This window comes from Hylobates moloch, unplaced genomic scaffold, assembly GCF_009828535.3.
Source record: "Hylobates moloch isolate HMO894 unplaced genomic scaffold, HMol_V3 SCAFFOLD_2, whole genome shotgun sequence".
Taxonomy (NCBI): Eukaryota; Metazoa; Chordata; class Mammalia; order Primates; family Hylobatidae; genus Hylobates; species Hylobates moloch.
The window spans coordinates 43,934,204-43,952,004 of NW_026652277.1; the positions used below are offsets into that span (position 1 = coordinate 43,934,204).

At 38.3% G+C, this 17,801-nt stretch overlaps 1 protein-coding gene across 5 annotated transcripts in view; it reads right to left on the reverse strand.

Moving 5' to 3' along the window:
• HERC3 (HECT and RLD domain containing E3 ubiquitin protein ligase 3) overlaps positions 1 to 17,801 on the reverse strand; it is a 143,218-nt gene that overhangs the window by 10,942 nt on the left and 114,475 nt on the right. For all 5 annotated transcript variants that reach the window (XM_058432943.1, XM_032140652.2, XM_058432949.1 and 2 more), the window contains 3 exons: positions 12,559 to 12,742; positions 12,230 to 12,332; positions 4,869 to 10,077 (listed from right to left, as the gene is read on the reverse strand). In XM_058432943.1, the coding sequence (XP_058288926.1) occupies positions 9,869 to 10,077; positions 12,230 to 12,332; positions 12,559 to 12,742 (496 nt within the window). In that variant the 3' untranslated portion in view covers positions 4,869 to 9,868. The remainder of the gene's footprint in view (positions 1 to 4,868; positions 10,078 to 12,229; positions 12,333 to 12,558; positions 12,743 to 17,801) is intronic.

Below are 17,801 nucleotides of genomic sequence, written 5' to 3' on the forward strand. Positions count from 1 at the left end.
CAATAATAACTGTACAAATTAAGGATAGGCAATATAAAAATATGTAAATTTTTTAACAAAAAGTCAAAATGTGGGGGGTGGATTAGACTAGAGTTTATTTTTCATAGTTTTCCTTGTAATAAAAGTTAAATCATTATCAGTTTAAAATAACCTGTTAAAATTCTTAGATGTTTTTGTAATACTCTTGGTAACCACAAAGCAAAAACCTACAACAGATGTGCTAAAAATAAAGAGCATAGAATCAAAACATGTTACTAGAGGAAATCACTTAATCACAAAGAAATATAGGAAGAAAGGAAAAAGAGAAGAAAGGATCTACAAAACAACCTAGAAACAAGTAACAAAATGGCAGTAGTAAACCCTTAACTATCAATAATAGTCTTGACTATAAAGGGATTAAATTTTTAAATTAAAAGACATCTAGAGGCTGAATGGATTTTTTTTTTTAAATACAAGACCAAAGTCTATGCTGTCTATAAGAAACTCACTTCACCTATAAAGACACCCAGACTGAAAGTGAAGGGATGGAAAAAGATATTCCATGCAAATGGAAACCAAAAAACAGCAGGACTAGCTACAATTATATCAGATTACTTTAAGAATGGTTAAAAAAAAAAAAAAAGACAAAAAGGATCCCTTTATAATGATAAAGGGGTCAATTCAGCAAGAGGATGTAACAATTGTAGTATGTATCCAACACCAGTGCACCCAAATATATAATACCAATATTAATAAACCTAAAGGGAGAAATTGAATGCAATACAATAATAGAGGACTTCAATACCTCACTTTCAGCAATGGGCAGGTAATTCTGACAGAAAATTAACAAGGAATATTGGAGTTAAATTGCATTTCAAATCAAACAGACCTAATAGACACTTACAGAACACTCCATCAAACAGCTGCAGAATACATATTTTTCTCAAAAGCAAATGGAACATTCTCCAAGACAGACCCAATTCTTAATAAATTTTTATTTTTATTTATTTATTTATTTATTTATTTTGAGATGGAGTCTCGCTCTGTCACCCCGGCTCACTCTGTCGCCCAGGAACATTCTCCAAGACAGACCCAATTCTTAACAAATTTTTATTTTTATTTATTTATTTTGAGATGGAGTCTCACTCTGTCACCCAGATGGAGTGCAGTGGCGCGATCTCGGCTCACTGCAAGCTCCACCTCCCGGGTTCACTCCATTCTCCTGCCTCAGCCTCCCAAGTAGCTGGGACTACAGGCGCCTGCCACCACGCCTGGCTAATTTTTTGTATTTTTACTAGAGATGGGGTTTCACCGTGTTAGCCAGGATGGTCTCGATCTCCTGACTTTGTGATCCACCCGCCTCGGCCTCCCAAAGTGTTGGGATTACAGGCATGAGCCACCATGCCCGGCCAACAAATTTTTAAAAGTTGAAATAATATCAAGTATCTTTTCTGACCACAATGGAACAAAACTAGAAATCAATAACAGAAATAATGTTGGTAACTGTACAAATTCATGAAAATTAACATACTTCTGAACAATCAATGGGTCTATGAAGAAATTTAAAAGGAAATCTAAAAATTCCTTGTGACAAATGAAAATGTAAGCACAACATACCAAAACCTATGTGATACAGCCAAAACAGTTCTAATGGGAAAGTTTATAGGAATAAACACCTCCATCAAAAAATAGAAATATTTCAAATAAACAATCTAACCATGCACCTCAAGGAAACAGAAAAGCAAGAACAAACCAAACCCAAAATTAGTAGAAGGAAAGAAATAATAAAGATCAGAGCAGAAATAAATTGAGACTAAAAAAATACAGAAGAACAAAAGTTGTTTTTTTAAAAAATAAGCAAAATCAACAAACCATTACGTAGACTATTTAAGAAAAAAAGAGAGAAGGCCCAAATAAATAAAATCAGAGAAAAAAAAGAAGACATTACAGCTTATACCACAAAAATATAAGGAATCATTAGGACCATTATGAACTATATGACAACAAATTAGAAAACCTAGGAAAAAAAGATAAATTCCTAAATACATATAACCTACTAGGATTGAACTATGCAGAAATACGAAACCTGTAAGACCAACAATGAGTGACAAGATTGAACCAGTAATAAATCCTCCCATCAAAAAAAAAATCAAAACAAAACAAAAAAGACCCAGAACCTGACAGATTCACTGTTGAATTCTACCAAACATTTAAAGAAGAGCTAATACCATTTCTATCCAAACTATTCTAGAGAATTAAAGAGAAGGGAATACTTCTATGAGGCCAGCATTACCCTGATATCCAAACCAGACAAGAATATAACAAAAAAAGATCTGATATCTCTGATGAACACAGATGCAAAAAATCCTCAAGAAAATACAAGCAAACTAAATTCAACAACACATTAGAAAGATCTCACATGATCAAGTAAGATTCATCCCAAGGATGCAAGGATGGTTAAACATACACAAATCAATAAACACAATACATCACATTAACAGAATCAAGAAAAACCATAAAATCATTTCAACAGGTGCTGAATATTCACTAAAATTCAACATGCCTTCATAATAAAAACTCTCAAAAAACTAGGTATACAAGGAACATACTTCAAAACAATAAAGGCCATATATGTGGCAAAACCCCGTCTCTACAAAAAATACAAAAATTAGCTGGGTGTTGGTGGCTCACACTTGTAGTCCCAGCTACTCAGAAGGCTGAGATGGGAGGACTGCTTGAGCCCAAGTAGCAGAGGTTGCAGTGAGGCAAGATCATACCACCAGACTCTAGCCTGGGTGACAGAGCAAGACTCTGTCTCCATAATAAGAGGAAAACTGAAAACCTTTCCTCAAAGATCTGGAAGAAGATAAAGATGCCCACTTTCACCACTTTTATTCAACACACTACTAGAAGTCCTAGCCAAGGCAATTAGGCAACAAAGAAGCGGCATCCAAATTGGAGAGGAAGAAGCCAAAATTATCCTTGTTCACAGGCAACATGATCTCATATTTAGAAAAATCTAAAGACTCCACCAAAAACTATTAGAACTGAAAAATTCAGTATAGTTACAGGACACAAAATCAGCATACAAAAATCAGTAGCATTTCTATACACCAATAGCTAACAATTTGAAAAAGAAATCAAGAAAACAATCCTATTTACAGTAGCTACAAAAAACTAAATACCCAGGAATAAATTTAACCAAAGTGAAGGATCTCTATAATGAAAACATAAAACACTGATGAAAGAAATGGAAGAAGACAAAAATAAATGGAAAGATTTCCAATGCTCATGGATTGAAAGAGCTAATACTGTTAAATATCTATAGTACCCAAGGCAATCTATAGATTCAATGCCACCCTATTAAAATACCAATAAAATTCTTCACAGAAATAAAAAAAACTATTCTAAAATTCATATGTATCACAAAAGACTCCTAATAGCCAAAGCAACCCTGAGAAAAAAAAGCTAAAGGCATCACATTACCTGACTTAAAAATATACTACAGGCAAGGCGCGGTGGCTCATGCCTGTAATCCCAGCACTTTGGGAGGCCGAGGTGGGCGGATCATGAGGTCAGGAGATCGAGACCATCTTGGCTGACACGGTGAAACCCTGTCTCTACTAAAAATACAAAAATTAGCCGGGTGTGGTGGCGGGCGCCTGTAGTCCCAGCTATTTGGGAGGCTGAGGCAGAAGAATGGCGTGAACCCAGGAGGTGGAGCTTGCAGTGAGCCAAGATCATGCCACTGCACTCCAGCCTAGGTGACAGAGCGAGACTCCGTCTCAAAAAAAAAAAAAAACTACAAAGCCATACGAACCAGAACAACATGGTACTGGCATGAAAACAGGCACATACATAGACCGATAGAACAGAATAGAGAACCCAGAAATAAATTCACATGTTTACAGCCAAGTCATTTTTGACAATGGTGCCAAGAACATACATTACAGAAAGGACAGCCTCTTCAATAACTGGTGCTGAGAAAACTGGATATCCATATGCAGAAGAATGAAACTAGATTCCATACCTCTCACTATGTATAAAAACCAAATCGAAATGGATGAAATTAAGACCTGAAACTATTATATAAAACTACTAGAAGAAAAACATTGGGGAAATGCTTCAGTACACTGGTCTGAGCAAAGATTTTTTGGGTAAGACCTCAAAAGCACAGGCAGCAACAGCAAAAATAGATAAATATGATTACATAAAGCTAAAAAGCTTCTGCGCAGGAGTGGGAACAATCAACAGAGTAAAGATACAACCTACAGAATGGGAGGAGATATTTGCAAACTGTCTATCCAATAAAAGATTAACCAGAATGTATAAAGAACTCAAACAATTCAAGAGTAAAAAAAAAAATGTGATTTAGAAATGGGCAAATGATCTAAATAGACATTTCTCAAAAGAAGACATATAAATAGCCAACAGGTATTTGAAAAAACACTCAATATCACTAATAATGAGGGAAATGAAAATCAAAACCACAGTGAGATACCATCTCATCCTTGTTAAAATGGCTGTTATCTAAAAGACAAAAAATAACAGACACTGGCAGGAATGCAGAGAAAGGGGAATGCTCACACCCTTTGGTGGGAATGTAAATTAGTGCCAGTATAGAAAACAGTATGGAGATTCCTCAAAAAGCTAAAAATAGATCTACTATATGATCCAGCAATCCCACTGCTGCATATATGTCCAAAATTTGAAAGGAAATCAGTATGTCAAAGAGACATCTGCATTCCCAAGTTTGTTGCAGCACTGTTCACAATAACCACAATATAGACTCAACCTAAATATCCATCAACAGATGCATGGATAAAGAAAATGTGGTCTATAAACATGAGGGAATATTATTCAGTCATGAAAAAAGAATGAAATCTTACCATTTGCAGCAACATGGATGAACTGGAGGTCACGATGTTAACTGAAATAAGCCAGGCACAGAAACACAAATATTGCACGTTCTCATTCAAATGTGGGAGCTAAGAAAGTTGCTCTCATGCAGGTAGAGAATAGAATGATAGTTACCAGAGGCTGGGCAAATACTAGGAGGAGAGGGATAAAAAGAGGTTGGTTAATGGGTACAAAAATACAGTTAGATAGAAGGAATAAGCTCTATTGTTTGATAGCACAATAGGGTGGCTATATTTAATAATTTATTGTATGTTTAAAAATAGCTAGAACATTTGGAATGTAACCAACAAAAAGAAATGATAGATGTTTTGATATCTTAATTACCTAAGTTTAATCATTATGCATTGTATGCTTGTATCAAAATATCACAAGTACCCCATAATAGGTGCAACTATGTACCAATAAAAAAGTATTCAAAAATAAAAAGCTTATTAATAAAAGAAAAAAATAGTCTTCTGAAAAAAAGAATTCTACAGAGAAGGATCCCCTAAAGGGTATGAAGTCCATCCCTCTCTGTGTTTTACAAAGGGGCTTGTCTTAGTCAAGCCACTATAACAAAATGCCAAACACTAGGTAATTTACAACAGAAATTTATTTTTCACAGTTCTGGAGGCTGGGAAATCCAAGATCAAAGCACTGGTGGTGTCTGGCAAGGGCCTACTTTCTCACACATTGTGCCTTCCTGCTGTGTCCTCACATGGTAGGGAGGGCAAGGCACCTCTCTGGGTTCTCTTTTATAAGGGAACTAATACCACTCATGAGGTTCTGCCCTCATGATGTAATCACCTCCCAAAGACCTCACCTCCTAATACCATCATCTTGGGGGTTAGGTTTCAACACATAAATTTTAAGAGGGAAACAAACATTCAGACCATAGCAGTGCCCACTGGCATCTTGGGAAGGATAAAGAGGAATTGTTCTATGCAATGCAAGGCATTAAGCATACCTGCTTCCTGGCTACTAACTACCAACAGAGACCTCCAGCTTCACTTGAGACCCACTGCAAATGACATGAGAACTGCACTGATCACTACTGAATTGCACACTGGCAGCAAAACAAAACTCAGTGTGATGTCATTGCAGATACGTGGAACTCAGTGCGATGTCTTCGCAGATATGTGGTCAAAGAAGTTACCTGCCACATTACAACATTCCTTTTTATTTGGCTACTGAGCAGCCTTAGTCCAATTTGTTGCCCCTCTCTAGCAGCTGGGCATAACACAGATTAATAGTCAAGTCCAGGTCCCACTATTTTGTGATAATGAGCAACTATTTTCTCTAAACATTAATTCCTTCATGTGAAAAACTGGGATAATAATGGTAATTCTAATTACTGAGAGCTTATTATGTGCTAAGCGCTATTCTATATGCTTTCCATTAATTCATTTAATCCTCACAACAACTCCATGAGGTAGGCACTATTTCTGTTCTCATTTTGAAGAGGAAGAAAATGAGACATAGAGAGGTTAAGAAACCTGCCCAAGGTCAAACAGCTAGTAAATAGCAGAGCCAGGAGGACCCTGGTAATGGCAATTAAACTAGTTAGTGCGTAGCAAATGTTGGTGCAGGATCTCAGACGGGTCTGGTACACCGCACACAATTAATACAGGTTAGTTATTATTAGGTCAAAACCTTAGTATTAATATCTACTTCTGTGGGTTAATCTTAGTTAAAACTTGATTTTCTTACCTCTGAGGCAAATAAGCCCAAACAGTTGTTCTCTCTGATTCAACATCAAATGATGACTCAAGTTCCTCCTAACACTTCAAGAAGGTTTTTCACTCTGTTACTGTGATTTTTGCAAGTCTCCCTCATAAGGATTGGTAAGTTTTTTTCTGTAAAGGGCTAGATAATATGTTAGGCCATCCAGTCTCTGTCATATTTCCTTCCATTTTTAAAGTTTTCAACCCTTTTAAAATGTAAAAACTGTTTTAGCCCATGGGCCATAGTTTGCCAACCCCTGCTCTCTGGGATTATTAGTAAGAGTACCATATAAAACATCAAGAGACTTTCATATGGACTAGATGGAACCATCAGAATTTGCTAATTGCCTCATTACACTGTCATTGATCCCCACCCACCACAATAAAGTTGCCAGATAATTTCATTAAAGTGGTAAATGACTAAAACAATGAAGAAGCATCTGAAAGTTTTCAGGGGACGGAAGGTTGGTAGGTGGGTAGGCAAATCCAGAAATGCCTATGCAGAAGATGTAAGTCCTCTAAAGCATTGGTAATGAAGGGGAAAAGGAAACTATCTTAGAAAAATCATAGTGTTTTAGAAGCAGCACGAGATTTCATTCATGCGACAAATCTTTAGAAATATGTATTGGGTATCTCTATGTTCAGGCACTCTCTCAGTAATGGAATTATAAAATTTTAGAGCTCAAAGTAAACTTAGAAATTATCTGATCCAACCTCATTTCATGGACGAGAATTCTGAGGCCTCAAAGTTAGTTAAAATAATTTGGCAATTTCTGTGCAAAATTAAATGTACTGGGGTTTGTTTTTAACCCCTCAAATGTAGCACTTATGTAGATTATTAAATGTTTGTTGAATGGAGCTTAAATGGAAAGCTCCTATTCTCTTTACTACCTTTTTAATCTGGCAAAACAATACATTTTACTTGCTTTACCAATTTACTTAAAATCCTTTTTTTTTTTTTTTTTTTGCTGTGTCTCACAAACTTTTGGTGTGCTTAAGTGGCCTAACAATCACCAATCATTAAATGAACCAGTCTCTGATCCACCTTTAGCGCCTCCTTCTCCCTGCAGGCTCCTAGCCCCTCCACTCACTCCCGCTACCTCTCCTCAGACACTCTTCTCTAGTTCTGCTGCTGCCACTGTCACTGCTGTCTCAGCTCCTGTCTTTCTGCTTCAGTCCTTCCCACCTCAATACCTCCAGATTTAGACCATCCACATTTTCCTTCTTAAGACCCGGCTCAGGTCTTACCACCCTCAGGTTCTGAACATTGAAACAAATCCTACTTGACTACTACTAAAGTTCCAGTGTTAGGCTAGTTCCTCAGCCCCAAATCTACCTTCTTTCTCCCAAGTCTTACTTACCATTATTTACTATTATTTGCCTATTTCCTCTGATGTTCCCTTCAAACTGTTCCTGGCTCTTACCTAAATATGCCCCAATGTTTGAGCCTTTGCTAAAGCCTCCCTCTCCATGAGAAACACCTTTTCGTCCATCCCAACCTTTAAAAACTTCATTCTTCCTTAATGCCATCTGCCCTTGCCCCTGCTTTCTTCTCCATTTCTGCAGCACTTGGCTCTACTTTCTCATGCAGGAATCAAATCTGACCTTCTATCAGTTTACCTGAGTATGTGACCTAATGCTTCTACTGAAAGCAAGCTATCCATTCTGCAAGTACAATAAGAAATAGTTTTAAGTTAAAACACCAAATTTATTGCATAATATTGAACTATATGCACACACATAGAAAATAAACATTTCATATAACTGTATATATATTTTTAATCCTGTATTTATAAAGACTGAAAAACTACCAATTTAGCAATTGGAATAAGTTTTAAAAACAAAAAGAAAAAGCAAAAATCTACAATCCTTCATCAAGATTTGATGCTTTATCACAGTTCATAAATACTTCATTTTATATAAATAAGTCTTTTCTCTAGTTACTAGGAATTTAAAATTAGACTTACATGGATTCTTTAGTCATGTAGAATTTTCTTACTCCATGATGAGGAAGGCTGAGCATGTCATTATTTTTAAAATACATATATTTGATTTAAACACAATCCCCCCTAAAATCCCACTGTAAACAAACATTTCGAATGTGATAAAGTTTCATAATAAAGAACGTCCTTAAATCTTAGCAATCAGGGAAGAGGAAAAAAAATCTGAGTAAAAATTTTGCAATTTAAATAAAAATTGAAAAAAAGGCTGCATGCATCCACTAGAAGGAGAAGAGAGGAAGGGAGCACTGAGTCAAGTAACAGAGAATAGGATAAAATAAAGAAGAAACAAAAGGAAAATCAGGGAGGACGCAGGGTATGAAAAGGAGAAAATAAGGGAAAGGAGGAAGGAGAAAATGGTAGAGGACATAAGGTGATAGAAAACGGGAAAGTAAATTTATTATTTCTACTTTTCTTGGACAATATAGAGACTCAAAATAGTTAATGCAACTTGCTCCAAAAGCGAGAGTGGAAGAGGTGGTGGGTCTATCAATTAACCTTATTGTCAAAGGGACAAGGATGAGCAAGAAAAAATTAGGCTCAGCTGCAATGAATGCTAAGCTGCTCTGCACATCTTTTAAAAGGTCTAGGAAATAGGCACAGCCATGGGAAAGTTGCTATTCCCTCAAGAACTTTTTAAAAGCAAGATATGTTTATATAGGCTCCCATAAATTCTTAGGAGTTCTGCCAAAATAATGGACCCAGACTCAGCTTTTTGGAACTGGGAGTTTCTGAAGTAGTCCTTTCCTCCTTTGGGTTAAAGGAGGGCTGCAACAAGCCAGAGGCATTTCCAAGTGTACAGAGGAAGATGATGTTCTTGCATGCGCAGATAAGAAAGGACGGGTCAGTCTAAATCATTCTTATAGAGGAATGAGAGGTTAAGAGAAGGACAAGGAAGCACTGTGAGAAAAGATCAGGGCTGAGAGAGACATTTGGGAAATTAAAGTTTAACAATCCACTGCCATTTCATCCAGCAGAGTGCAACACATTCACAAGTGCAAGGAATACTGGGTAGTTTGGTTTAAAACAAAAACAAAAACACCTCCCATACAAGGGCCAATTTTTCACCCCATCCCCAACCTCTAATTTTTCAAAAAGGTTGTTTACTGCTATACAATCCCAGAAACACATCAACCAGGCTCAGTATTTAAAAGTCCCAACCCACTTAGACAATAAAAAAATAGAAATCACTCCCCATGATTTTCTGCATAGGCCTCAATGTGGACATTGAGGAACGAAGGGAAATATTGGACGAGCTGAGGAGCCTCAGGCCAAACTAAACCCTTCATAGTTGTCAAGGGCCTGGGTCAGCCGGGCACTCAGAATCTCTTTGCTGCTGTACTTGGGGAGGTCAAGAAGGTTGTAGCAAGTGTGGGCCACCGGCAAGTACTCCTCCCCGCTGGCTGTGGACTGGATGACAATCTGCAGACTGGCCATGCCGTAGATGGGAATCCGATCGCTGCCTGTCAGGAACACTGGGGAGAACGAGAAATGGCATTAGCAGCTAAGCAAATGGAAAATGGATCTCAGAGATCCTTCTAGCAACAGGAGAGGAAGGCATGACACCCTGTGGCTTGCATGAGAAGTACAATTACATTTATGTGCCAATATGCATCCTGTGGAATGATGCTTAGATGCCCTTAAGAAAAATAAAGGCCTCAATCAAATGTATGCCTTCACAAATGTTAGGAGATTTCACAAAAATCAAAGAGGGAAGGAATTGTTGTCATAGGAAAAGAGGAGCTGATCTTAAGGGGAAAACAGGAAGAAGACTGAAGTCTCTGACCTCAGGGTCTCCTCTCACCTCAAGTGCCTGATGCCTGTACCACCTTGTCTATGGAATTCCATTTAGGATCTATTTGCTCTCCTTTCCACGTCTCCATTTTTCTTAAACCCGAAGAGCTGACCCAAACATTAGGTTAGACATTGCACTCTTGTGACATGCACTGTGACTTGGCAAAAGACAGAGAGGGAGACAGACAAAGACAGCCAGCTGTCTTTCCTTGTTTTCTAGTGCTGAACAACATTCTCATAGTTGAATTGCTGGAAATTACCATAAGAAAATCATTAGTTAAGAAGCACTTTCAAATAACCTGCCATTCCCTGAGGCTGTGATACATAAACTTTCTTGCCAAAAATCTCCAGAGTTGACAAACATTTCCATAAGTCTAATGAACAGAAAGTGCCATTTTCTAGGGAAATCCCAGGACCATGAGCAGGCATCTCTTGAATGTCACAGCCCTACAAGCTCATTTGGCAAACCTTAACCTGTCATTCAGCTCTTCCACTACTGCTTCTCAATAGCCAATGCAGCCAGGCAGAAGAGAAGTGGTCCCTCTTTTTAAGAATTCTTGTGTAAGATCTCCACTTCCTCTCATCCTTGCTCCCATGTGAGCAGCAGAACCTGTTAAGTCCTACATTAATACCAATACATGCTCCATCTTATAAAGCAAAATAGACTGCCTATCAAACCCCGTGCTTTGATTTTACATGACTAAAATTCCATACTATGCACTAGCTAATTTCTGACGCTGATTACACACAGACACAAACTGAGAAATAGTTCAACTATTTTTAAAAGGCTGAATTTGTTCATGTAAATTAGAATTCATTCTCCTTTCCAAAGGTATTATTACCCTTCTCAAATGTCATTCAGCCAGCCACAAAGGTCTACATATTGTATGATTCAATTTGCATGAAATATCCAGAATAGGCAAATCCATCGAGATAGAAAGACTGGTGGGGGAGTTGGGAAGAAATGGAGAATGACTGCTAATAGGTATGGGGTTTCTTTTTTGAGGTTATGAATGTATTCTACAATTGACTGTGTGATAGTTTCACAACTGTGTGTATACTGAAATATACACTTTAAATGAGTATGGTATATAAATTATAGCCCAATAAAGCTGCTATAAATCACACCTTCTGAGTTCCGTCTGGATACTTTGTAATATATTTTAAAGGCTAGAGAGATAAGAGAGGTTAATCCTAACAATTTGACTTCATAAATGTAATACCTGAATAACTTACATATAAAATAACTGGTATTATTAGAATAATTTAAAAATCAGGCTGGGCGTGGTGGCTCATATCTGTAATCCCAGCATTTTGGGAAGCCAAAACAGGCAGATCACTTGAGGTCAGGAGTTCAAGACCAGGACCAAGACCAGTCTGGGCAACATGGTGAAACCCCATCTCTGCTAAAAATACAAAAATCTGCCATGCATGGTGGCAGGTGCCTGTAGTCCTAGCTACTTGGGAGGCTGAGGCATGAGAATCACTTGAACCCAGGAGGCGGAGGCTGCAGTGAGCTGAGATCACACCACTGCACTCTAGCCTGGGCAACAGAGTAAGACTCTGTCTCAAAAAAATAAGAAAGAAAGAAAAGAAAAATCAGTGAGATGCTTCTTTTCTTCCTTTCATGCAACCCCTCTTGTTAGGCAACAGATCTGGATTAACAACCTATATTGTGCCTGAGATATCATTAAGACAAAAAGCATACATATAGTGAATTACCTGGTCTTTACCATTTAAATGAGTTAAGCCTCAGCTGTGAAGCATATCATCCTATACTGTATGTAAGACTAAAATGTAGACAAATACCATATTGAGATTACTGATACTTACAGAGAAACTTCTTCTTCTTTTCCAGTGGAAACTCATGAAATGTTTCCCAAAATAGTTTTACAGTGGGATGTGTGGCCGAGTAATCTCCCTTGTAGATGGCAGTCTGTCCAAAAAAGAGAAAAAGAAAAAAATGTATCTTGGAAGAATATTATAGTAGACATTATATATCATTTGCATTTGAGGCTAAGAAATAAGTGCTGAGATACAGGACACCTCTAAATCTAACTCAACCACAGTATGCTTGGAACGAGACCAGGCTCTGGGAACACCTCCCCAGGCTGCTGCTGCTTCGCTGGAGTTAAAGGAGTTAAAGAATCTTTTGTGCTTACCTCTTCCAGTTCTTCCCAGTTATAGTTGCTGTTCCCCACCATCATAGCCCTCAGTTCTGAAGGCTGGAAGAGCTCAAGTACTTTGCCACCACACACCTTTAGGAAGCCACTAGAGAAGGCTGTGTACCATTCATGAACTGAGATTTGGAAGACATAATTCACATAAGCATCCACAAATTCCTGCCTGCCAGAACACAAAAGAAATCAATACATTTAGCTCAAAGTCTTGTAAAGCTTATGAAGTTACCCTTCTACACTGAGATTAGGAGTGATAAAAAATGGAATTTCATCAAATTCTCACATCAGGAGGCATCTTAAGGCATCATATAGGTTACCAGCTCTCCTCTCCTCCCTCTCCATCCCCAGCCCTAACATTCCACCAAGTGCATCAGGTGATCCAAGGCAGGATAAGCCAGGTAGGAAGGGGAGCAGGCCAGGTACATAGAACTAAACTACTGGCTTTACCTGAGTTATTCCAGTTTTCATGTTAAAAGTCCTGCTTAAAATTTAGTGTGGAAAAAATAATAAGACTTTTTCTGCTTAAAATAAAAAGTCTAAGATAACAGTTCTAGGCCACTTTCCCTATCCTCAGAAGCAAATAAAGCTAAACCACTTGATATTTGTATCCTCACCTATTTTAAAAGGTTCATTTTATAACTCCTTGTTTATAAAACCTTTACCTCTGGGAAGAACCATCTCAAATAATGGCTCCATCTCACTAATAATCAGGCAAATGCAAATGAAGATGAGTGAATTGTCATTTGCACTCATCAGACTGGCCTAAGTTTAAAAATGAGATTATAGGCCGGGTGCGGTGGCTCACGCTTGTAATCCCAGCACTTTGGGAGGCCAAGGTGGACGGATCACAAGGTCAGGAGATCGAGACCACGGTGAAACCCCATCTCTACTCAAAGTACAAAAAAATTAGCCGGGCGTGGTGGCGGGCGCCTGTAGTCCCAGCTACTCCGAGAGGCTGAGGCAAGAGAATGGCGTGAACCCGGGAGGCGGAGCTTGCAGTGAGCCGAGATGGCGCCACTGCACTCCAGCCTGGGGGACAGAGCGAGACTCCGTCTCAAAAAAATAAAAATAAATAAAAAATAAATAAAAATAAAAATGAGATTATATCAACATGGTGAAGGTGTGGGGAAAACGGAAACCTCACAGGCAGCTGGTAGGAAGATAAACTGAAATGATGGGAATCACATATCGCAACCATGGAAAATATATAAAGATCAACCAAATGAGAAGAGCAAAGGCTATTTTTTCAGAGCTGCTATAGCAAGAGAGTCAGCCACTGTCACTTGTGTTGTGGCAGAGACTCAAAGTCAAGCAGAGGAGTGAAAAAGCTTTACAGTGGAAAGGGGGAAGGCTTCAGGTACACTCTGATTGGAGGCTGCTAGTCTGGGGAAGCTGCAGGTGGGCTAACTAGAAGTGGGGCATCCTATGTGACTGGTTAAGCGTGCGTATTTGGCTTTCTCTGGTTGGCCCTAAGTTGGAAGTAGGAACAAAAATTAGGGAAGTTGCTGATTATTAAACACATCCTGGCCTATTTGGGCCCACCGTTACAGAAGTTATCGAGAGAGATGGCCATCAGGCTGCCTGCAAGTCTGACTTATAGCAGGCTGGCTTCCTGGGCTGCTTATTGCAGATAAGAGGTTGGTTTCCTGGGCAGGTTGCTGCAGATTGTGGGTCTCAGCTCCATGTTTATTTATATATGGCCTGGCCATTGTCCATAGGTATATTCAGTCTCTCACAAGTGGAAATATAAACTGCGAACCTAGACATAAACATTTTGGGGGGAAATTCTGTCAATATCTAGAGAAGTTGAAAATGTAAATACCCTTGACCATGCTACTGTGCTAGAGGGTAGGTAATGCAGAGACGCTAACATATGTGCATAAGAAGATGAGTGCAGGGAAGTTTACTGCAGCATTTTCTTGTAATTTAGAGAAACAAAACTAAATATCCATTAATATGAACATGGACAAGGAAAAGATGGTAGAGTCATATGGTGGAAACCATAAAGCAGAGCACTTTGATGGAATTAACTAGATCTATACTTAGCAAAATGAATAGAATCTCAAGAACAATGCTGAGTGAAAATCGAGTATTTGCATGTTCAGTAAAATATGACAGCATTTATGTAAGTTGTGTTTTAACACTTAAAACAATGCTACTTATAAAAAGTAGTAGCTCTGTCACTTAGAGCTTGTGACCCTTGGGCAAGTTATTTAATTTCTCCATGCCTCTGTGTCCTCATTGGTAAAATGGGGAGAGTAAGAGTAGATAACTCATGGGACTGCTTTAGGATTAAATGAGTGAATACATGTAAGAGTGCTTAAACCAAGGCTGGTGTATAACAATTGCTTTGTAAGTATTAGCTAGTATTATCGTGTTGTTTATGGATACAAGATTTTGCTTATGAGTATGAAATTACAAATATGATGCATACATAAGATGTGTAAGTGTTCATTTTTAAAAACAAAGACATTAATGTAAAAAGATCTTTGTCTAGCCAGGTGCGGTGGCTCATGCCTATAATCCCAGCACTTTGGGAGACTGAGGCAGGCAGATGGCTTCAGCACAGAATTCAAAACCAGCCTGGGCAACACGGCGAGACCCAGTCTCTACAAAAAATTAGCCAGGCCTGGTGGTGCATGCCTGTAGTCCCAGCTGCTCAGAAGGCTGAGGTGGGAGGATCGCCTGAGCCCAGGAGGTCAAGGCTGCAGTGAGCTATGATCACGCCACTGTACTTCAGTCCAGGTGACAAAGCAAGACCCTGTCTCAAAAAAAAAAAAATCTGATTTAACACATATGTTTATTATAAAAAGTATAAAAACATAAAAAAAATCAAATTCATAAGAGTTTTGTCTGTGTAAGAAAGAAGGGAAGACGGGAATGGAATTAAGGGTATGTACAGCGGTATCAGTAATTTTTTTCTTTTATTAAAAAATCTGAAGCAAATACCTGTTGACTGTGGATCATATATGCAAATGTTTGTCACATTGACTTTTTGTATTTTAGATTAAAAACAATTTCAAAACTTCACATCATGAAGATAGTTAGTTACTACTTATCCATCACTGTAATTTAATACTTCATAAAGCTACATTTGAATTATTAGGTTTCCTCCAAGCAGATACTTTTTACATGTTCACCATCCACACCAATAACTAGCCAACAAATGGTGTAATACAGTGGATAAGTGAGGCAGACAGGGGTTCAAATCCAGATCCTGCCATCTTCTGTATCTTAACTAGTAAGCCTCTCTTTTCCCATTTTTAAAATGGTATAAGTGTGCAATCTTTAAAATAAAGCCACTAATGTATAAAGATTATTGTACATGTCAATCATTGATGCTGAAAATTTCTAACACCATATATAACACCTCACTTCTCTGAAACCCATTACACTAAACTAATGACATTTTTCTGATACAATTACCCAAGAGAAACACCATCACAACAATTTTTATTACAGACTGTGATGGTTAATTTTATAGGTCAACTTGGCTAGGCTATGGCATCCAGTTGTTTGGTCAAACACCAGTCTGGATGTTGTTAAGATATTTTTTTAGTCGGGATAAACATTTAAATTCATCGACTTTGAGTAAAGCAGGTTACCCTCCATAATGTGGGTAGGCCATATCCAATCAGTTGAAGGCCTTAAGAGAAGAAGACTTGAGGTCCTCCAAAGACGAAAGAATTCTGCCTCCAGACTGTCTTTGGACTCAAGATTTAAATATTAACTATTGCCAGAATTTCTAGCCTGACAGCCTACCCTGCAGATTTCGGGTTTGACAGCCCCCACAATCACATGAGCCAATTCTTTAAAATAAATCCCTCCCTGCCCCCACCCCCCTCGGCCTCACACCCTGTTGGTTCTGTTTCTCTGGAGAACACTGACATATAGATTTCGGTACTAAGAAGTACAGTACTGCAACAGCAAATACCTAAAAATGTAGATGTGCCTTTGAAATTAGGAAATAGGTAGAGCCTGAAAGAGTTTTGAGGAGCTTGATAGAAAAACCTAGATTTCACTTAAGAGACTACTGGTAGAAACAGCTCAACAGTCTCAGGAAGCAGCCTGAGACTCTCACCATCTACATGCCCAATCTTGAACCTTTTAGCTAGCAGCCTCTGGTCTTCCTTTTTAGCAACACTAAACAGACTAAAGCCACTTTGGAAAACAGTGTGGCAGCTTCTTATGAAGTTAAGCATACATTTACTGTATGACCCAGCAATCCCACTGCTAGGTATCTACCCAAGAGAAATAAAAGTCCATGCTCATAGAGAAACCTGTAGATGAATGATCACAGCATTATTCACAATTATGAAAAACTGCAAACAACACAAATGGGAATACTATCCAATAATAAAAAGTAAAATAAAAAATAATAAAAAATAAATTTACTAATATATACAACAACATAAATCAATCTCAAATGTACTCTGCTAGTAAAAAAAAGCCAGGCTCAAATGGCTACACTCATATGATTCAATTTACCTGACATTCTGGATAAAACAGAAGTACTGAGACAGAGAACAGCGCAGTGCTCACCAGGGCTGGATGTTGGGGAAGGGCCACAAGGGACTTTTAGGGGGCTATTTACTGTTTTATATCTTGATTACTACAGTGCTTACCTTACTGTATTTGCTTGTGAAAGCACCCCCAAAAGGGCGAATTTTACTGTTACGTAAATGATACCTCAATAAGCCAGACTTTTTAAAAAACAGTCTAGTTTAACACTAAGTTTTAAGATCTGTTGAGACAGGAAAATAAAAATCTTGAAAGATGAACATGCCCTAAATATTTTAAGCAAGTTAAGTCAGTCAAACGAATTTAACCAAAATGTGGGATATTTTTTAAAGTCTGTCACAACTTCCATACTGTAGGGGTCAAAAGGCCTATTTTCTGCCCCCGAATCTGCCAATTAAGTGATACATGCAGTAAGATGATTTCACTGTATTTGCCTCTAAGTTTACTATCTGTAAAATGAGAAATATCATTCCTAATCTCAAGGTAGCTGTAGCCATCAAAAGAGATGATATATGAGAGTGGGAAAGAAGGCGGAGAAGACGACAGTGAGCCAGTAAGATGGTGAGCAGGGTAAAGAAGATGGTTGGGGGAAGGTGGGGAAGAAGACAGATCTTGGGGAAGAAGATGGTGGGCAGGGTGGGGAGGAAGAGGGTGGGGCTGGGTGGGTAGGTGGGTGGAGAAGAAGGTGGGGCTGGGTGGGTGGG